This window comes from Micropterus salmoides, unplaced genomic scaffold (assembly GCF_014851395.1).
Source record: "Micropterus salmoides isolate LMB-PRFRI ecotype aquatic unplaced genomic scaffold, ASM1485139v1 Ms_hic_scaffold_18, whole genome shotgun sequence".
Taxonomy (NCBI): domain Eukaryota; kingdom Metazoa; phylum Chordata; class Actinopteri; order Centrarchiformes; family Centrarchidae; genus Micropterus; species Micropterus salmoides.
This window is the reverse complement of record NW_024040928.1, coordinates 5,998,702-6,021,228: the sequence shown is the minus strand read 5'-3', so window position 1 is coordinate 6,021,228 and position 22,527 is coordinate 5,998,702. Positions and strand designations below refer to the sequence as shown.

The window sequence follows — 22,527 nt, the reverse complement described above, 5'->3', positions numbered from 1 at the left end:
TATATTCTTGTTTTTATTTCATTACATATTATTTCATATAGTTTGAATGTAGATACACACAGTATACAGGTTATAGTATAAGTATTCTGTTTCACCTATTTGGCAGAAAATCTGTATGTACTTTACCCTTAAGAAAAACAATGTATATATTAACTAGATTTACGTATTACTCCCTGGAGCATGTAAAATCTCTGTCACCTGAGGATGATGAGAGTCAATGCCTGTACTACTATTAATAATTAATTCTATCAAAACATCAGTGCTCTATTTAATAAGCTTTAAATAACAATAAACCTGTTTTTAGGACAACCATCTATACCTTTGTAACTGTCTAGGAACTATAATTTAACACAAAGCAAACTCTAAGATGTGTTCTCTTGTGGAGCTGCATACACGTGAGTTGATGATTCCGTCTCCACAATCTGAAATGTAGACATGAACAAGTATTTAGAACATTTTTGGACTGGATTCAGAAAAATGCTAAATATATTTTTGGCTTACATGTGGCTCACAACATATTAGTTGCGATTAAACTGTACATTGCTGCTGCATTGTGCACTGATTCATCGATCATGAAACAATGTTAGTCAGTAAGCAAAACCAGAGAAAATAGTGGCCAAATAATATATAACTAAATATTTTAATCATGCAAGCATTGTGGTTCTAGGGATGGCAATGTAGGACAAACCTACAATTTTGCGTTGCTTAGATGGGTATGAAGCTCTCACGGTTAAATCATCAGTACAAATGTGGAGGAGTTAACTACGACTCTCAAGATGCCACTAAGCCTAAAATTAGTCACAACCTAATCACAACCAGCAGCTACAGGCTACATACATCTACAGAAATGTAATGCTTATTGAACTGTATGTTGAAGATGCAGCAAATGCACTGACCCAAGTAAAAAAGAGACTATTAGAGGCGGGGCAAGTGATGCTGATCCACTATATGTCTTTATGTTAAAATCAGGGAGTATCTCTTCAGGGTCTGCTAGCTGTCCATTCTGTGAGTGCGCTGAAAACAATTCCGGTCTTTGTACAAAGTGGCCCGCACCCTGCCACACAACACTATTGCAGCCGTTCCAGCCTTGATTTATGTGTCAGGTTATGCTAAAGAACTTGCCCATGGACATTGAGCTTAGTTTGCTTCGCTCTATATCATGGTTTATGTCATGGAATTGGATTTCTCCAGGATCACTTTCCCCACCTTGAATGACATAATAATAATAATAATAATAATAATAATAATAATAATAATAATAAGACATACCTCTGTCTTCATTTGTCTTTTGTGTATGTGGTTGAAGTCAAGTTCTTTGTGCTGTCATCTTTCCCTTTTGATTTTGCCTTGGGTAGAAGCAAGCAGAGCTACAATGCATGTTTCCGTCATTTTATGGTGTAATTGTGGATAGACTGTAATAGTAAACTTACCGTTATGATCCTTAACAGTTCCTCTCGAACCTGAATAACACAAATAGATTGCTTAATAAACTGGGCAGATGGTACTGTAAATACTGAACAACATAATTAATGACAGGCATCAAATCCAAGGCATTAACACAGTGTTGTAGTCTTGGTATATTAGTCTACTTGATTCAGTCATTTGAGCAGTTTCAAAGTATTTTCCTGCTTATGATAACTTGACATTTAAGCTACTTATTACTATTTACAATGAACGCATGACTGCATGATAGATATCTGCCCAGTGACAAAATGATACACCTACCTTCTGCTCTGTAAAACAGCCTGTTAGCAAAATGAAAAAGCCCTGCAAGAGAAAAGGTGAAGTGTAACATATGTTGTTTTTGCAAAAATAAAATACTGTATATCACATTTCAAATAATTTATCTTCTCTTCTGTGTCCAATGAAAACACATTGCAACAGGAAGTAATCTGATGTTCATACAGGGCAATTAAAACTACAGTAAGGGTGTGGAGATCAGGATGGTGGATTGGTGTCTAAATATGTGCCTTTAACAATGGTGGAACCAAGTTTTAGTGGTGGGAATTATGGCTCCATTTTAGGCTCATCATTTTTTTAAGGGGTGGGTGTCATTAGGTTTATCTGTGAAATAATCACTGGCATAATGTCAATGATCTGCACTGTAAACATTACACAAGGGGACGCCATAGCCCTCTACTTTGTCAGTGAAAAAAGGAGTATACCCTCCCTATGAAATATGTTACTTAAATAAAGTTGCCTGTCTTGAATGCAGTTTATCCACTTTTTAACTCGACCAGGCAACAGAGATCTGCTAATCTCACATCTCCACACTAACTCCACACCCTTAGCTTTGTTTTAAATTTTCAAACTTAATTTCAAACACTGTTTCTTTTAAATTACCTGAAAGGAATTGAGGATGGTGAAACTGTAGTTAGCAATAGTAAAAAAAGGATTGTCCCTATTCAACATGAGCAGAGCAAAGCCAATACCCCAAGTTATTCCAAAAACAGGTGTTAGAAAAACCACCACTTTAAGGATGCTTTTGGCTGTCTCCTTGTCATCTGCCTTGCTGGCGTCAGGGACCGAGGACTTCAACAGAGTCACAATGACGACCACCATGGAAAAAAGATTCGTAAAAATAACAGTTCCGACTGGGAGGAGGAAAGCATGAATGGAGCCCACCAAGAGTCTTTCAAAAACTAACCAGCATGTTTTTGGATCATAGTAGGATTGGTTGGTGTATTTGCAATAGACGTAGCTGGATCCCACTATTAGGATTGGACAAACATAGCCCATGATGCTGGAGAGGAACATGAAGACTCTTTTCCTCAGCGGGCTGAAGACAAAGATGAGCTGGTGGACAAGCATGACACTCAGGCACAGCATCCAGGAGAACATGGCTAAGAAAAACAGGTGTTTGCACACGGTCAGACTTAGGCACCAGGAGCTGCTGAGGACCCCAGGAGAGGTGGAAGCCAAGAAACTACAATCAGCGAGCAAAAGAAACACGGCAATGTTCACCAGGGCTGTGTGACGGAAATGTGAAAGGTTGGTCTTGACCACAACTGACCACACTAGAAACTCAATGGTGAGGAAGATCAGTAAGGAGCAGACGGACACACCCAGGCCCACATTGGTAATGATATCTAGGACATTAGTAGATATATCACCCTTGGACATGAGCACAGAGAATGAAGTCAGGTGGTTGCACACGCAGAATGTGCGGTTACCATTGCTAGTTTTGACAATGCATCCTGCACCCGACCAGTCCATGCTTGTGGTGTTCCAGAACACGCACAAAGGCTTACTGCCATTCCACTGCCCTGTGGGGAATTCCAGTTTAATTTCTACAGACGAATCATTGTTGTCCTCTAGTGTGGCTGATAGTAAGAGGCTGGTAGGCACTGCGTTGTCAAAATTGTTTCTTAATCTATTCATTAGATTTTTCACAGCAATGGTTTTCATCATTCCGGTAGTCATGTTCAGATTCACACTAATGTCAAATGAGGACACATTACAGTCAATCCTTGAGCAAAATTTGAGCTCTAAGTTTTGACTGTCCACTCCATTGCTCTTGTTGACCTGGGTATTCTTCACCAGATCCTCCACAGACACAAGGTATTGTGATGCCATGTGGTAAACAACAGACTGGTTGACCCCATCCCAGCTCTTGTTCAACATATTGCTTGCTGTGTTAATAAAATCCTGAAACAGAAGAAAAGAAAAATTAGCGCTAGTGCATACTTTATCTTGGGATATCTCAAACTGATCCTAAGAATCATTGTCCGGTCATAATTAAATCAATAATTTTGGTATCAGATTGGTATCAGCTAAAATAAAGCACCAAGGTTGGCAAAATGCACAGATTTACTAAACTCTGGCTATTTATCATTACCAAAGAATAGTGTACAAAAACATTCAGCTAGCAACTTCCTATTTTTGTCAGGCGCTGATTTTTGTTTTCACAGTTTACAATAATAACCGTTTCCAGCAACAGGCAATGACATGAGTGAGGGAGAAACCTGAAGGGGGAGAGATAACGAACAGCGATGACGGTAACTAGCCGTGTTTCCATCAACGATTTTTAATGCACATTTTTATGTATCACATTAGAAAAGGTTGATGGAAACGGCAAAATTCTAAAAATAAAAATCCTTAATTAATAAATAAAAGTTTATGTAAAAAAGTAAATGCGCTAAATGGGAGATGGAAACACTTTTGCCGAATAAGTTCTGAGGTAACGAACTTGTATGAGAAACAGCTGAGTTCTGCACGCCTGCGGAGAATTTCCTGCACCTCGCGGCTGGTAACTCTCATTTGTGCTGAGAAAAGAGGTTGATGCAAATCTCGGCAGGTAGCCTTCATCATCTATTCTGAATTATGCAATCACCTCTTAAAGGTCCTTTTCAGATCCTCTGCACACTGATCAACCAGGGTTATCACCGCATATTTTTGCTGAATCTCAGTGAATGCTACTTCTACTGACTGTTTACATGTAGGCTATATAATAACAGCACAGAGAGTGAGAGGCTGAGTTGAGCAGGTCCAGAACAGATCGCGGGAATATATCCAGGGAGAGCAGACGGGATAAGCACCGTTTCCGGTAGCGGAAGGTAGCAAAACGTATTATGTAAAATTCGCTTTAAACCTTTTTTATAGCCTACTAAATGTTCTTTAACCACATAACTGCCACACTGCCATTGTCGTCACTCAGTTTAAAGTGCTCCCACAGAGCTGAGGGCTTTATTTTGTTTTCTCTGATGTGAACTGGAGTGTTAATATACCAGTAATACGCTGGGATTCTCTCCAACCTCACTTTTAGCATTGGGTTCTGCCAAATTAAACTCCTTCATGTCATATCAAAAACGTAAGCTAATAAATGTAATAGTTTTTCATTATTCATTATTCGTCTAATCAGGACTGTATCTAGCTTGTGAAAAATAAGGTGCGTCCGATCAAGTAGCATACAGCAGTTATTACAGTGTGTCAGACACATATTTAATGCAATATTAACATACTTGGATCTGGATCTGGTCCAAATTTTATTATTGGGAAATCCCTAATTTTATCATTGGGCTTCAGCCTAGCTTAAAGCCCTTCAGTGCATTTAGTTGCCAGACCCATGCCTTGGCTGAGTATCACCTCTAGGTGCTAGATTTTGGAATAGCTAGCTCAATGGGACTGAAGCTAGCTCTAGAGCTGCTCAGCAGAGCAAGTTCTGCTAAAAAATCACCAAAGGTCCAGACACGGGACCTGTCCAAATAACTAAAATCACACCGTACAGGGAAAGCTTCTTTTCATGGAAGCTGGGTGTCGACACACCTGTGTGCATGTAAGCTGTCAGTGACAGTAATTGTGCCAAGTAAAGCTCAAGAGCTGCCTTGAGGAAAACGCTGTGGACAGGTGTCTAGAAACGGCATCTTGCCATCCTCTTCCTGTTCCCATGGGATCTTGAATGAATGAACTGCATGTGAGGTCACTAAACTGTGCAATTGAGCAACTTCATCCACAGAAGCTTCTGACAAAAAACAAGTAGCCTACCTGGGGCCTTGTGTCAAGGGTTTTTGGTCAAATGGCTGTTTATGAGGTGAAGCATGAGCCTTAAGGCTCAAAACTCCACCTGTATATCAGTAAACATAACAATAATCAACAGGGGCTCACAGGGAAGATTTCATCTTGCAAGACAATATTCCTCGATGCTTTGGCCATCACGTCAAAAATATTGATGGAAGCGACAATGTCAGCCGTGGTATCTTTGGGATTAGAATTGAGTGCAGAGGTGTTCCTAAGTCCTTCAAATATATTCATGGCCACTTCCTGGGTAGCCCCTAGGCCCTGCAGAAAATTCTAGAAAGAAAAACAGTATCTTCATGTAACAGTGTCCAAAAGCACAGATTATATATTACATCCCCACACAAAATGTTGGAGTCTAAACAGTTGTGACTTTGGAATTTGGTGGTTTTGAGACACTGAGGAAGTATTTACATCCCATATACAACAAAAGGGATATGCAATACATTATAGTATTAAGTATAATTTTAAAGTCATATCACATTCTAATTCTAATTCTAACTTTCCAATATCAAATGGAACCTAATTCTGAAAACTATCTTTAAAGTTTGAAATAATATCTGCTAAGGCTTTACATGAACCAAGGATTTTGTTGTCAATAAACAAATAAATGTAATAATTACTGGGGGAGTTCCAGTATAACATATTTGGGCACAGACAAAACATTTTGTTAAGGGAAACTGGACTTGCAACCGGACTGGTTCCAGATCCAGATTCCTCACTTAGCCTTTTTGGATATACCATAACCTGAATGACTGTGAATATTCATAGACAATTTAGCTACATGTTTTAAATGTGAACAAATTTTGTCAAATCAAATATTTCCACTGTCCACTAAGAGATTTGAATTGATAATACACCAAGTTTTACTTTTAATGCAATTAAAAACAATAGAAAGAAATGTTTTCCTGCTAATTTGTCAACATGTGTCTCTTTTCTGCCCCTAAATTTACTTCTTCTCTCTATCTCTGAAGAAACCTGAAGTTTTCTCTGATTCCTACGTTTTAAAATGTTGGCCTTCACTACAGTATTCTGAAGTAGCCACAGTAATTTCAGTTACTAATCATAACATACAATGCTGCTAACACACAGTATGAGCATAGAGCCTAATGGTATAAATCCAAAATAAAAAAGTTGACATTTGTATTAGTGTAATTATTGCAGTGAGGCCACACAGTAAGGAGACAAAACTTTGACTAGTGATAGGTGGTGTGCACATAGAACGTTATAGTAAATTAGGACTGACTAACTGGAGAATGACTCTGGAGTTAGAACCTTTTCGCTAAAATAAACAAAATATTGAACTTAGAATATTGTGTGAATAAGTCATTTTTGTCAAAAAAGTCAGATAGAACCCTATAATAATAATGTCTTTGGCTGTAATGATCCACTTACATTTGCAGCATTTACAACGATGTTTAACTCTTCACTGATGCAGTAGGAGTACACTGGCTGCCATGTGTCAGGGGAATTACAAGTACGTGACTTATATCCAGTCTTGCCCCCTGCACAAGTTTGATTAATCACTGTGTTTCCAGCTGGGGTCCTTGGCCAAAACTCTCCATTTAGAATTTCCTCACGACAAAATGATTTACCCACTTGGAGAAAAGTACAGAAAGATAGTGAGAACATCATATTGTTCCATAGACTTGAAGTTAAATGTAAGAATGATGAATATAAGAATAATATAAATCCATCTAAAAGAATTTACAATTTTTTTATTTTCATTTTTTACCATAAATGACTGGGATATCCACTCGTGCACTCTTGATTTGACCCAGTGAGTTTTTAAAGGTGACATTAACATATTGTGCCTCGGTGGATACCTGGCAACTGATTTCAGCTTTAAAAGTATATTCCAGGTTTTCTCCCACAGCTGCAACAAAAGTTTGTGGATTTTAAATGCATTTTGCAGTCTTACTGTGAATTTAAATTTGCATTAATGTTTTCAGTTAAAGCAGCAAAGTATGCTGTAGTTAACAGAATGAAAGAGAACAAATATATTTGAGAGATATAGTAGGTTTGTCTTACATGTGTTAGCTAGATTATCTTTCCTTTCACCCCTGAAGCTCCACCAAACTTCAAAGCTCTCTATGCTGTTTAAGATGGTGGCAGTGACTTTAACACTTGGTGGCTGTGTCGAGCAGTCCACTGTAAGAGGGTTGATATTCAGGTTGATCTCATCAGGCAGGAGTGCCACACTCAGTTGTGCCTTGGCTGTGTGCCTGATTGACCCCTTAGTGAATCCACACTCGTATATGCCTGTAGGGAACATGTAGGTAAATTGAGAGTACAGCTGCAGCTGGGCTGAATATGACTTTTTCTCTCACACATGACTGAGGTCAGAATAGTCATCAACAGATTTGGTTAAGATTTAAACAGACAAAGTCAAACTGAAATATGAATTGTCCTCGGTTGCTATAGACGGTCAACTCCTGGAGCCCAGTACTGACTGGCAGAGGTGGAAAAAGTACAACTCTTTTACTTCGTAAAAGTTCCAAAAATAAGAATCTAAAAATACTTTAAAGTTTTACAAGTAAAAGTTCTGCATTCAAATTCCCATTTAAGTAAATGTACATGAACCTAAAGGGTGACACGAGATAATTCTGATGGGTTGCGACATGAATAATGGGGTAGGAGAAGAAAGTAAGAGAAATTCTGCTGCACACATAGTCATTAAAAATAAACTTTTTTATAACCTTTTTTTTTTGCAAAATATTTTTTCCTCATTAGGGACTGGTGCTTTTCATGGCACAGAATAGAGGCATCAATCATTGGAAGCATTTCTTTCAGCATTCTTGCTTGCTATTTTATGTTAGTTAAAAATAACTATCTGTAGGCTGTCATGTTATGTTGTGCATAGATGCCAGAAAGTTGAAGGCTACGGATTGTGTTCACATCTAGGCCTACCTAAGATCCAAACCCACTGTGAGCCAGACTACCTCCAGATGTGCTCAGGTAGATCCCATCACATTCCACTGCATTTACACTTTCTATCATGAGGGGAATCATCAGGACTTATTATTATAATTATAATTATTATAATTAGCAGTAGTAGTAGTATTATAAAACATATTTAAAAAGTAATCTGATATTATTCTGGCCACTGCTGCCACTGTTGTGTATGCTACTTTTATTTGGAAAAATGGTCATTGATATGCATATGTCATTAATGTGGGCTGTGTGCACACCACAGCGAGATTGTGTTCTGATGCAATTATTGTATATTGTCATATTTTAGTTTCAGAGCTGGAAATTTCATAGTCAGGAAAGGGCAAAAATACATCAAATTGTACTGTAAAATGCCAAATACCCTAATTCTGTGTATCGATATATCTGATCTAGCCCTTCACCAGTAGTTGACTAAGATTAAGTGGACAGTGAGAGAGAAACAGCTTTTTCCCCCTAATGAGTCTTATAATAAATCTGAAAGGCAACCAGTTACCATATAAATATTCACATATCCCTGTGATGAAGGTTAATTTTAAAGTAACCAGCAGTTTAATGTTAAACTAACAGTTTGCTCAACTCTGAAACGCTTTCTTTGTGCACATCTGATGAAAGCTTAACATAAGTTGAAAGTAGCAAACTAACAATACTGTGAGGGCTGCTACTTGGCTCAAGTATAATAATAGTTAGCTAGAACATTACGTAAATGGGCAAATAATTTAGCCCAGGCTACTAAAACTAACACGAAAACTTAACAGGGACTGCTAAGAAATGTAGCAATTTATGCAAAAAATTTACTTTTTCTTTAAGTCAGGATCAGTTTTCTGTTCTGATCTCAGCAAATCTGGGCAAATTACTGAGCAGGTACCAATCAGAGGCAGCATTTTTATGACGTCATCACGTAGACTTCTCACAAAGTATTTTACGTTATTTTTAAAATACAAATACAAAACATGTATTTTGATACAAAATACGAAGTCATTTTCATCAACCCTATCAAATGAAAATGACAACATGTTTTAAATACACGTCTTATGAATACTGGCCATCTTGGTCATAGTAATATTTGCAGTACTGGAGGAGAGGACAAAGTTTTTTTCCTGACAGGGGAAGGGGGACCCGAGGAAAAGTCATGCACTTTTCTCCAGTCACTCAGGGAGGCTCAAGGAAATAATATTTGTAGCTTCCACAATTAATTAACAGTCCTTTTGGCCTATTTTAAATGAAACTATCTGAGAAGTTTAGAGGGGAGATGTCTTGTTGGTGGAGGTGCTAACAACTAAGATGACACAAGCCAAAAGGGTTGAGCACAGCTGGTGTAATCTTGTAAACCATATATTGCGATTGCGAAGTGCAGTAATTGTAAGTACTACTTTGCTAAGTTACTTTCTTTCTTTACTTAAGAATCTGTTCTTAATGAACTTGCCTGGTAAAATAAAGGTATTATTAAAAATACACCCTCCGTACATCACTCTGTGATTTCAGTAATGTAGAGAGTATTCAATTCACAGCTAGGGTGCACTAATTTAAAATTATTTTATTTTTCAGTTTGACTTTAATTTAAGCAAGAATCATTGTGAAACATTTGTACTTGCCTGACCAGATGCCTGTCACATTATCAAGTGTAACTGTAACACAAGAATTGTATTTCTGTGTCCAACAGCTGTTGTTCAGTTTCACCACACTGCCATTGTTGAGCTCAAAGCGTTGATTCTGCGTACTAATGTTCCAGCCAGAGCTGTCCGTCATCTCTTCAAATGTACAATTTAGTCGTGGAGAAGACTTGTAGCACACTGTACTCGCTGGGGCCTCTATGACGACCATTCCTGTTGGAAAAAGGCAATAATAATACACAGCAATACAGTAATTATGATATATATATATTATATAGTATAGCCTTTCCAGTGGTTTGTGAATCCCTACGGCCTTCTAATACCTCAACGCCTTTTTTTGGCCATTGACTTAGGGATTTTACACAATTTCTGTATGATTATTGTGGACAATATTGCGATTGTGATTAAATTATAATTGAACAAATGGTACTATGAGTCTGCTTGCTTAATTATCAAGGAATATATAAAAATACTGACATTTTGACATGTACATCTCAACTTTAACAAAGTTAAACAATATTAATAACAATAACTAGTAAAACAGAACAAGGGAAGTGTGTCGCTCTACAGGGGAGGCGGCCAGAAGCAGCAAATATTGACACACTGGCACCGGCTCAATGTACATTTGTCTAATGCAGAGTCTCTATCTACAACCTGGAGGAAGAACTATACATGTGTATTATATAAAGAGTATAATGTTTAGTTAATAGTATACTGTTAGTAGAACAATAATATATTAAATTGTACATTCATCATAATTTCTTATAGTTGTTTACTATTTTACCACTAGTCGAATATTAAATCCAGTTACAGCTGTTTCATTTCTGTGGGTTGTTTTTATTTATTTATTCCTTGTACACGGGTCTCTAATTTGTTAATGCTAAGTAAGTTGTGAATAATCACATTGTTCAACATTTAATGATTTGCTGTACCACGTCAAACTTTTTTTAATGTCCCACCCCATCCAGGATGTGATTGGTCGGTTGACGAAAAGTGACTGACAAGCACGTCGGCTCCATGAAAAGGTGCACATGTTGAACAACTACATGCACCGATACAGCTAACGTTAATGGACAGTGAGCCAAACTCAAACCTTCTTTATCTTCTCCCTGTTTTCTTCTGCCAACGTAACTCTGTCTCTGTCACAGAGTGACCGGAGCACCGCCATTTCTCTCGGTGCTCGTTACGGTAGGCTGTGTAAAAGTTACTTGCACACTGCTTATAAATCATTTTTCTGATTGCACGTAGGCTTATCTGTTTTAGGGGCACATGCGAGAGCCTGGTGTAGGCGGGGATTAATAGATTAGACAGATTAATTGTGTTGCCCTAGGGCCCGAGTCCACAGCACAGCTGCTGTTGTTAACCTGTATTTTTGGTCATTTTGTCTGATGATGATCAGAAAATTATAGTAATCGTTCATTTAGCTGACACTTTTATGCAAAGCAACTTACAATCGCTATATATGTCAGAGGTCACACGCCTCTGGAGCAACTAGGGGTTACATGACAGTCCGACTCCTTCCCTCACTTTTCTCCTTTTCACTGTCTCTAACTAACTACATGTGAAAAACTATTGTTGCAGTGTTATGACCTAGAGTCACATGTTTGGGTGGGAGGGGGACTGTGTGCATTTTTTGTGTATTTCTCTGCTGTTTATCCTCCCTGACCTTGGGAGGAGCTGTTCTGTGCGTGCTCAGTTTGTTGTTTTGTGGATGGTGGACGGCTCATTTGACTAGAGAACACCTGCTTTAAAAGGACCCATTAGAATGGCCCAATCCCAATGCCCCCCCTAAACCCTAAGCCATGAACCGTCACAGACTTTACTGACGTCACCTGGTAAGTGATTGAGTGGAACAGAGTGGACAAGAGGTAAATGTCAATCTAAATTTGTCAATAATCATTGCACAATGGTTGGTCAAAACAGCATCATTAAGCAAAAAATAAACTAAATAGTTGAATAAACTAAGTGTGATTGCATTCTTGTGACTTCATGTGTTCTATGTACCATCTTAGATCTATGCTTGTTTGTTGACCGTTCTTCTTCTTCTTCTCTTATATGGCAGATTTGCCGTGATTTTTCTCTCATTTCCGGGCTTCCCACTTCACAACTTCCCACTTCACAACGCTAAGAATTGAGCAATTCCCTCAGCCAAAGTCTGCAGAAATGCGGACTCACGAAAAGGGTTTAAAAAGGGCTCAAAATTTCTGCGAGAGCCTTTATGCACTTATGCGATTGGAACAACACTAAGCCCTCACGGACTTACCGGGATTGCGCCTCAGAGTCTGTGAGTCTGTGAGTGTGGACATTAGGATTGGGCCAGTGCCATGGTCTCCTCCTTTTTCCTTGCCCCCCAACTAGATGTGTGGTGTGTTAAGCCATGCTGAGCAAACTGTGTTATTGTTAGGACCTGGTAGTCATTAAGACAAATTTTGAATACCAACAAGTGTTGCATGAGAAAAAGCAAACTAAGAAAGTGCACTATTAGAAACTCATAGGGGGGAACAGCCATTTTGTTTAATCCTGTTTTCTGGCCAGGGAGATGGGTAAGCGGCATGTCATTTCTTTTGGTTCTTTATTTTGGCTAGGTAAGTTAGTATATAAGGGTATAAGATATTTTGTTTTTGTTTTTTTGGCCAGGCTAACTCTTTTCTGAGTTAATTGTAAATAAATTCACCTTTTCTATGGACTGCATAAATAGTGGCATTGGTCGTTCCTAGGACTGGGAAAGGGAGGAAGACACTTTTATGCTGCACTCAAGTCAGACGTAACATGTAGTCAGAAACAAATAAATCCATTGCCATTAAATCATTTTCACGATTCAGAGACGCAAGTTGCTCCGGCAGAAGTAAGCAAAGCCTGCAATGCTCACACATGCACTAGCTAGAATGGCAGCTAATGTCACTGGCAGCTGTGATGGAGCTGGACTGCGATGCTGTAGGACATTTTACATTGGCTGGTTAGTAATAGAAGATCAGGAGATGAGCTTGCAGCCTGTGATCAGATCATACGGATTGGACATCCAGGACCACAAATGTCTGTTATGAAGACATTCAGTTTGTTTTAATAAACTTAAGTGCTTGAGTGCTTTCTCCTGTAAGTTGATCCCTTTTTTCGTAATTGAGGTTGCAAATGAAGAAGTTTACTGGACAGCAGTGACTTCTTGTCTATGTATACATGTAACAAGTTTCTAAACAACCTTTTACATGTATGAATGTGCAGGACAAAGACTGCAGAAAGTTGCGCTGTGACAGCAGAGTGGCTGGTTGACATCACATGGTCACTGTGGGTAACCTGGTTTCTTATGCATAAAAATGTGCTGAATGTGTTAAAGGCTCATAATTTTTGATTGTTACCTCATAAATACCCAATTTATTATAAGAAGCTGAGTACTTTTCACTTTTCTTTATATGTTATATTCTCAAATATCCAGTCATAGCCAGTTGCAAGAACATGCTGTTCACTGCAGCTTACCATCCAACATAATATTTTGTAGAAACACTGATAGATTCTTGGAAACATTAAAAACCAAGAAGTATGTGTCCTAATTCTGATGCACCAGGGCCTCATTATATACTACAATAAAACAAAAAATACAGCAGATAGTAGTCTATTGAGAGCATGCACTACAACAGATAAGAAATAGTAGGGAGTCATCATGATCAAAATAAATGAGAATCAACAGCACTTTTTACTGACCATAAGTGTCGATCAAAAGTACAGCTTGAAGACTGGTCTGCAGGCCATTCACTATGTCTTGAAGTTTAGAAGTGGGGAATTTGACGCTGACTGCTGCCTCAAAGTCAGCAATCGTGTTGACTAGACTTTAAGGGTTGGAAAGGATCAAGGAAAGATCATTGGTTAGTGAGACAGAAAGCATATGTATTTGTGATAAAAGATATTATTACAACCAAGGTGTGACAGCCTTCAAATCTTAGCTTCACGATCATTGTTTAATGTATATGGTTTAATTGTTTCACTTATTTGAGGACGATATGTTTTTTAATTACAGTGAATATAGTGAACATTATTTACAAATCCTTATATCTGATGTTAAATTATGGTGCAAGTCAGGTGTACCTGGGTTAGTTTAGTATTAGTCATTAGTACGAGTAGATGTAGTTCACATAAGAACCTATCGTTCACAGGAAGAAACTGGTTGAGAAGTTGTTTTTCAGTGTGGCACAAGAATGTAATATTTCCTGGACTCGTAAAACAAATTGCAAATTCCCCTTTGCATGTTCTTTATAGGCAATTACGTCACCACTTTGCATCCTGTCTGAACACACGATTAGGTCAGTCTGTCATTTACTTCCAGGCTTAGGTAAGTTGTGGTTTTTACAAAGTCAAGGGTCTTCTTTGATTTAAAGGAAAGAAATGACAAGTCAAATGAATAAATTAATATCTTTGCAAAGTACAATACCTTGTTACCTGACTGGTTACATTCAGGTACTCAAAGCCATTCAATCCTCCGAAGGCAGTTACAAGCTTTGAAGAGAGAGAGAGTATTAACTCATGTATCATTTATGTACTACAGTGGCACGTATTAAAGTGTATTTGTGATAAGAGAGAGATGTACCTGGGTAGTTTTGGTGTTATCCCAGGACAATTGACTGATAACTGTTCCGTTAATGTGAACTGTGTGGATTGCAAGCTTTATTTATTAGTTTCAGTTCCGATATCAACAAGATTTGGTCATATGGTAAAAGTGAAGAACAGGCACAGATCTAACAACACAGTAGTATACAGTAACACTTTCAGATAAGAGTGACTTCTATACCATTATGTTACACTAGTTTATGAAAAAACAATAAATCCTCGAGAGGCAATACAAGTACAACTACTACAGAAAAGGAGGAAGATTTGTCAGGCATCAGTTCCTTTTACCTTGAACTTTGGCAACGCAGAGTGGTGTGATGTAGGACACATTTTGTGTGCAAGTAATTTCACGGCAGCAGTTGTACGTGTAGCACACTTCGTTGCTCCAAATGTACCCGCTAGAGCAGTTGCAACTGGATTGGTCTCCAACAATCAGGCAGTCTTGAAAGAGAAGCCCAATCGTCAAATCACTGAAAACTTGGTTTTCAAGTCATTAATGACTTTTTATTCAACAGTTAAATGTATCTTTTTGGAAAAAAACATCTTTAGTGATGATTTACTTAGAGAACATGAGAACACATAAAAAAAAACTCAATGTGGGTGTGGTTTGGTCACATTTTATAGGCAGTTATGTGGCAAAAAAAAAGACAACAACCCCACAACTTGATTCAAATGTTGCTAAACTTGGAGCATGGAAATATGTGGCACACCCTTTTTCTAACTGAGCCATATCCACTTAACACCAGTGTGAAGAGCACAGATAAAAACGCAAATACCCAAATCTCAGAGTCAGCTTTCATTGAGGACTATCTTTCTTGAATCAAACTAGCTCGAGGATGATACATTGTTTAAATTTTCCAAATGGTCCGGTTTACGCTCATAAAAGCAAAAACTCAAAGGTTCCAGAAAGTGTAAAGAAAAGGCATTTTGTGGAAATATTGTTTGATTATTGGTCATACACTCAGCGGGGAATAAGACCACTACCGGCACATATGAACACACTTTAGAAGCTCAGGCATGTGACCGTCTTATTATATTAAGACGGTATTAAGTAATTTAATAAAGCAGGCATTTCGAGCAAGAAGCATCAGAGAGTCTGATCGCAGATGAGACCATGACTTGTTTGCATTTGTCATGCAAAGTAGAACAGAGATGTTATTGGTAACATGCAAAAAAAAATTTGCCCACGCAAAAGGCCTGTTCTAAATACAGCTTTTGTACCCATACCCATTAGTATTAAAATAATTTTCTTATTAATAAAACCAGCTGAGTATCTAACAGGAAGGCATTACCCAACCACAAACTACAGAAAAAGTATGTAATATGTTCTGACTATTCCTATTGGTATTTAGATACTGTACTGTGTGTTCATTTTTTATTCTGCCGCTGAAAAACCAATCAACGCTGGTTGGCATGATTTAGAAACCATGGTATACTGTGAACACAGAGAGATTTACCATGTGGTGAGAGGCTTAATCAGCACTGTGTTAACTCGTTAGGCAAAGCTTAGCTTGAATGTAGCTTGAATGACCTTCATTCAAGCTACATTCTACACATAAAAGTCCAACACTCTTAAACTCAACAAGAAAACAATTACTAAAATTTTATGTTATGTGTTAAAAGGGATATGAAAAGGAAATTTTGTGTGATTTTTGTTGATGTTGCTAATTTTTGTTGATGTTGCTTATGATTGGCCGTTTGATATGAAAGTTGCCTCTTTCACACGCTTGAACCTATAGTTGTATTGGTTAACCCTCTAAGTTAACAGAGTCAGGTGGTAACAAGCTTTGTGTGACCAGTTAACCATTCTTGGCTTTCGATACCTCAGAAAGCATCTAATCTAATCTAACCCTAAAAAAGAGTGTGGAAAGTGAACATGCAGCGCTTGCCCTCCCTCATTTGCCACTACTGAGGTGCCCTTGAGCAAGGCCCTTAACCCCAACTGCTCTAGTGGAGCTGCTCAGTGGCCAGCAGATCAGACTGTGGTTGTACTGGCCAGCTTCCAGGTGTGAAGGTGATCAGGGTCTTCCTGCAAAAGAGAGGCTTCCTCTCAGTGAAGCTCCCCTGAATAAATAAAGGTTGTGACTTAGCCGGAATTAATTATGACTTGTATAACCCCTCATAGTGTTGGATGCCCCCTACCTCCATCCCTCTCACTGTAAAAGAACTGTTTTGGAGTAATAACCAAAGAAAGGAAAATGTGCTCCAGCACGTTACCTGCTACCAGTTCACTGAATAAGAAGGTCACTGTGTGGAGATTTCCACTGCCATCGTTCACTTGAAGGCTACTTGTTGTATTCAAAACTGACAGGATGGTCTGGGCATCCAGTGTGACATTACTCTCCACCATCAGCTCAGCAATGTAGACATCTTAAACAACAACATTACATAACAAGTGTTATCTTTTTGTATTTTTAGAAACAAAAAGGGATTTAATGCATGCAATAGCACCTTGACTGAAGTTGATGAGAAGTGAAAGAGTCACCATAAACAAGACATGCAATATAATTAACTGCATGATACATGACAGTATTTCATTTTGGAATTACATGATTTCTGAATAAAATATAAATTTGTAGGTGGTAGATTTATGCTGCAGTGAAAACAGAAAAATGAGGATTGATCCTCAAAAAACAAATATGCAAGAAACACCTTTTAGAAATGAAGATGAAAGGTTGGAGCATTGAAACATAGACAGAAGACAAATATATTCATATGGCAAAGAGCCCCTTTCTAGCTGCTAACCAAATATAAGTATAGAAACAACAAAATACAGAACAAATCTATTTTGTTTTTTCTTCCAGTAAGTAATTGGCGTTTAAATGTTCCATTTGTATAAGTTGAAAACATTAATTTATTAGGAAGTTTGATTCTGTTTTGAAATTTACAGCATGTACATATCTTCCATGTGTTATAAGTAAAGTTTGTTAAAAAAAAAAGAGCTTATTCTAAGCATTTGGATTATTTTAGCACCATGCTTGTTTGTTCCAAAGTCCTCATGAATTCTTCTTCCTTTCTTTCCTTGACCCCATGACCTTTACATCTAGGTCAAGTGTATGAAAAGACACAGGACATATTTCTTTGACTATTCGACCCCAGCTAAGGCCCAATTTGTGGGAGTTTTCTGAAGTATTTTACAGAAGTGTCCTACATGACAATGTAGCCAAGTGACTCACCTGATGCAAGGACCTGCAATGTCAAGAACAGCAAACATTAGAATTAGTTTTTCTGCATGGGTCTTTTCTTTTTAGTGTTTCAAATAAACACTGACCTACATGCAAAGTTGGATTTGGTCCTTTCGGTAATTAAGAACACGATTCATTTGTTCCTATCCAAAGATATTTAATACATTAGACTTTTAAGCATCTTTACCTGATGGTAGATGTAAACAGCTCCAATCAGAAACACAAACACCCTGGACCACATTGTTGCTGAAAGAAAACAAACCAGTTAAGGAACAAGGAGACTGAAAATGCATTCAGTCACAAATGCACATACATAGATCTACATGCACTTTCTTGTAATGTTCCATAATATTCATAGCCAGATGACAGCACCCTCTCTAAATGATGATTCCTAGTAATTTTGGTAACCCCCTGAACTTTGATTAAAGACCACATTTCCCCTTGACAAACACTGTGGTGCATCCAAGCAGGTAAATGCATGTAAATGATTTTACATACATCTACAAACTGAAATGGTGCTCATGCACTTTACATTCATGGAAGCACAAAGCTCACTCACTTGTGCTAAGCAAATTTAAAAACAAATGAACCCTCCACTCAAGTCAAAAAGAGCACTGAATACTGAGATTGCACCAAGTAGGACTTGGGACAGCACACCTGGAAAAACTGCTTTGTGAAACGCCAGCTGAAACATACAGGAAGGTGGAATGACTCAGACGTGAGGAAATGCCAGCAGATCGTGCTTCATCCAGCCAGAGGGAACAATCAATGACTGTCCGCACCGTGCCCAGTCGCTCCGCGATCTCCTGTCCCTGGCCCTGTATGCCCCAACGCCCCATTCCCTCTTCAATACCTAGAGTGGGTTGTGTTGCTACAGTTGGTGATCGTTCCATCTGGCTGGATGAATTTTACACGTGATACATGCACTGCAGCTGGGGGCTCTCTGCAGCGCCACGCAACTTTCTAAATTCTTCCATCTCACAGAGAAAAGTTTGCTTCATTGACATGAATGTTAATACAAAAGTATTGCCAAAGCTAAAGGAAAATACAAAATCCTTCTCGCTACAATAACAGCAGGCATCTCTGCGCAACACTTGGCGGTAGACCCCATTGCATGTAGTAAATAAATGTATTTGCATGTGATGCCCCAAGTTGCATATTCATTAAGGCAAAAGTACTAAATGAACAACAGGTGCTATCTTGCACTTGTGAAAGACGTCATTCTGCATGTTGATAAGTAGATTAACATACGTGCTAATTTGCTGGTGATATAAAGTTTGCACATGTTTTTACTCGTGCAAACCTTTGATAAATCTGGCCCATAGTCACTTTTATCACCTTTAATATAAAAATATTGTTTATAGCATCTTCAAACCTAAATTCAGGGCTTGATGATGTCCCTTCAAAAACTTGCTGAAAGTTAGCTGAAACAATGTAACATGAAAAACTTTGCACTCCTGTCTTTTCACATAGGATTGAATTTATTCAACTTGTGTGTTAGCTGTCTCAACATCAGCAAGTCTGTATTTGACTCTTACAGTTGTGCATTTATACTATAATAACATGTTTATCTTTATGCTTTCATAACAACCTTATCAGCAGCTATCTGTTTTGCCTTCCACTGCACTGGGAGCTGGTTCAAACTCATTTGCATCTCTTTGAATTTGGATTATGGAAAGCAAACAACGAGTTGATGGTTTCCCCTGGATCTCGTAACAGTGCACTGTTCACTCCTGCCCACATCAGTGGTGGTATGTACCCAGTTTGTCAAAGGCCTGTTTAGATAGTACAATTCATTCCCACCTAATTTTCTTGATTATTTAGGACATGGTTTTCTTTTAGCCATTCTAACACTGTGGTTATATGACACTGGAACAACAGCACAGGCTGCCAGAACATGAAAGACATCTATGTTCTTGCCCAAATATGCAGATGTTCATTAACAGACATCCAGATATAAGTCACGTTCAAGAATATACACTTGCACAATAGTGTGTACATACAGTACATACAGTTACCACACTTATATTAACCTATAAGCTTACATTAACTAACTTATAAGGGTTGGACACAATAACAGGGACACCTGCTCAATAGCCACATATCCATAACAATTATTATAAAATACCCCAGAAATAATGATAATCATTTATTAATTGTACATTGGCTATAAACGAAAAAAACTTGCCACACAACTTATATTGCTATTGTTTGACTATGCCGATAAAAAATGCATCTAAAACCAGCCTTCTACCCCTCAATACAGCATACAATAATCTCTGTAGATTTTCTCTTGGATGTTCCTATAGTACTTATCACTGTATAATGTATAACTCTCTTAAATGGCCTCTACTCAACATGAGAAGACACATTCATTGGCTGCAACTCATATTTAAATGTGTACATTTTAACTATCCTCGTTATCTACAACAGTTTTTGGTACCGTATTCCTCAATGTATAGTTTGAGGCATTCTACACAATACTTCTTTTTTTGTCCGTCTTCTTATTTTGAGTTAAACTGTTCATGTTTCAGATGATGCTATACCTATATACAATTTACAAGTCACTGTATTCTTTATTCTCTGTTGTGATTTGTCCCTTGTTTTGCATTGTATTGTATATTAGGACCCCATGGAAAATGAGATGGTTCATCTCATCTCGACTAAAATCTGAAGAGCATTCATCAACACATTACCTCAATGTATGAAGATAGATACAATAAATCTGCTTCCATTCAGCATGAGTTTTGCCAGAAAAGAGAAAAGTATTTTTACATCCCATGTACAACTTTGTGTAGAACATTTACCTATTGAAGTAAAGAGTAAGTTGCTGATTAACTTACTCTGATTCTTCTTGCAGTCAGTCACTTTTCATGTAAGAGGAGAAATGCAGTTCACCTTTATGAAATCACAAAAAAAGTGCATTAGCTTTCTGTTCTTCATCCTATGGAGGAGTACAGCTCCTGTTAACAATATGCTGGTTTAACTGCTCCTTATCACAGCAGCAGCATTAACATTTTTACATTGGTAAAGCATTTCATTTTGACTTTGAAGGGCTGTGGGTTTCCAATGCAATAGCAAAAAGAGCTCCCAGATTTACCAAGCAATCTGATCAACCTAAAGGAAATATGCTTTTAAGATGCTATTTACACTGATAGTTTTAATAATACTGATAAACTAATAAAACTGAATTAGGAACAATACTGTCTATAGTACAGTGCTATGTAAAGATCTAGCTCCGGTTAAGATCTCATCTCTCTCTCAATTATAAAAATATATCAATAAAAACTCTTACCTTGACTTTACAGTTAACATTGTACAGAAATCAATTGATTAATCCATCAAGGTTGCTGCAACGGAGATCCGTCTGTGCTCCATATCTAACAGGTACACATCAGAATTTGAGTCAGAGAAGGTTAGCGCATCTGTCAGAAGGACTGGCTTAGGCTGGACAAGGTGTATGTGTGTGTGTGTGTGTGTGTGTGTGTGTTGGGAGCGTGCTGAAGTCTTGACTTTGTGTTGAAAGACCATTTGCATGTGTAGCATGTCTCTATTTCAGCCGGACAGATCAGAGTCTGCCAACTTTTCATGGACATTTGTCTACCAAATCAAGCATTCTCAAGGTCAAAGAGCAACAGCCTGCCTCTCTAAACCAATTCAGTTGGTACTCTCTTTGACTAAGCTGTCCTCTTAAAACCTCACCCTGAAGATCCTTGATAATCACAAAACTGTTTAGTTCTTTCAACAAAAAAATATTCCAATCCAGCCAGTGGGGTCACCAACAATTAGCCAGTCACATGCCATTAACATATGACATGACATTTATCTGACAGCTGTGGTTGCTTTATAGATGAAGATTTAAAATAACTATAATGAGCATATGAAATGCATGGTATTCTTGAACAGTAAATCAAACCTCCAAACTACATACAATATAAAAATACTGCTAACATGTTAATGTGTCAATAATGACAATCCAATAATATAATAGTATAGTAATATAATAATGTCACAACTGACAGCGATCAATTTGGCTGCATAGATAAGATAAGATGTACCTTTATTGATCCCCCAAAGGGGAAATTCAAATTGACACAGCAGCACAGGGGAATGTAGTGCTAAAAGTAAAAAAAAGGATAAAATACAATAAAAGTAGAATCTAAATTTTAAAATCAAATATATAAAATATACACACTTTATAAGATAGAAATAGAATATGGTATCCTTGTGTACATCTGTACATGTGCAAAGTGTCAGAGATAATGTGTGCAAAAAGACTTGCTTAGTGGGATAGAGTCTCAGCAGAGCTGCTGGCCATGAATTGAATGTTAATTTCTCTACCACAAGCAGTCTCCAAAAGCATTTCAGAGAATAAGCAGTACCTCCACATCCATCATCTATACCTCCAAGTTCGTCTGAGACCAGCCACCCGGTTAGTTAAACCGATTGCATAACCAAAGAATTTCTACACAAACTGTCAGGAGCCGTCTCAGGGAAGCTCATCTGCATGCTAGTCGTCCTCATCGGGGTCTCGACCTCACTGCAGTTTGTCGTTGTAACCGATTTGAGTGGGCAAATGCTCACATTCGATGGCGTCTTGCACTTTGGAGAGGTGTTCTCTTCACAGATGAATCCCGGTTTTCACTGTACAGGGCAGATGGCAGACAGCA

General features: G+C 38.0%; 1 protein-coding gene across 1 annotated transcript; it reads right to left on the bottom strand.

Annotated features, from left to right (window-relative positions):
* adgrf3b (adhesion G protein-coupled receptor F3b) lies at positions 1–21,320 on the bottom strand. Its single transcript, XM_038727753.1, has 19 exons — positions 21,153–21,320; positions 20,701–20,755; positions 18,045–18,103; positions 17,849–17,861; positions 16,890–17,042; positions 14,961–15,113; positions 14,653–14,711; positions 14,497–14,561; positions 13,773–13,897; positions 10,059–10,289; positions 7,546–7,776; positions 7,250–7,390; positions 6,910–7,112; positions 5,605–5,790; positions 2,344–3,648; positions 1,726–1,767; positions 1,431–1,460; positions 1,270–1,346; positions 1–422 (listed from the first exon to the last, which is right to left on the bottom strand). Exons 3-18 carry the CDS (start codon positions 18,096–18,098, stop codon positions 1,278–1,280), a joined length of 3,060 nt encoding a protein of 1,019 aa, XP_038583681.1. The 5' UTR covers positions 18,099–18,103; positions 20,701–20,755; positions 21,153–21,320; the 3' UTR covers positions 1–422; positions 1,270–1,277.
* Positions 21,321–22,527: the final 1,207 nt, after the last annotated feature.

Excerpts from the sequence above, each read along its gene's own strand:
- adgrf3b (XM_038727753.1), bottom strand. The coding sequence starts at position 18,098 with ATGTGGTCCAGGGTGTTTGTGTTTCTGATTGGAGCTGTTTACATCTAC. Across the intron at positions 13,898-14,496 it reads GTAACCAGTCAGGTAACAAG|TCTAGTCAACACGATTGCTG; the intron begins GTATTGTACTTT and ends CAACCCTTAAAG. Across the intron at positions 7,777-10,058 it reads TGTGACAGGCATCTGGTCAG|GCATATACGAGTGTGGATTC; the intron begins GCAAGTACAAAT and ends TGTTCCCTACAG.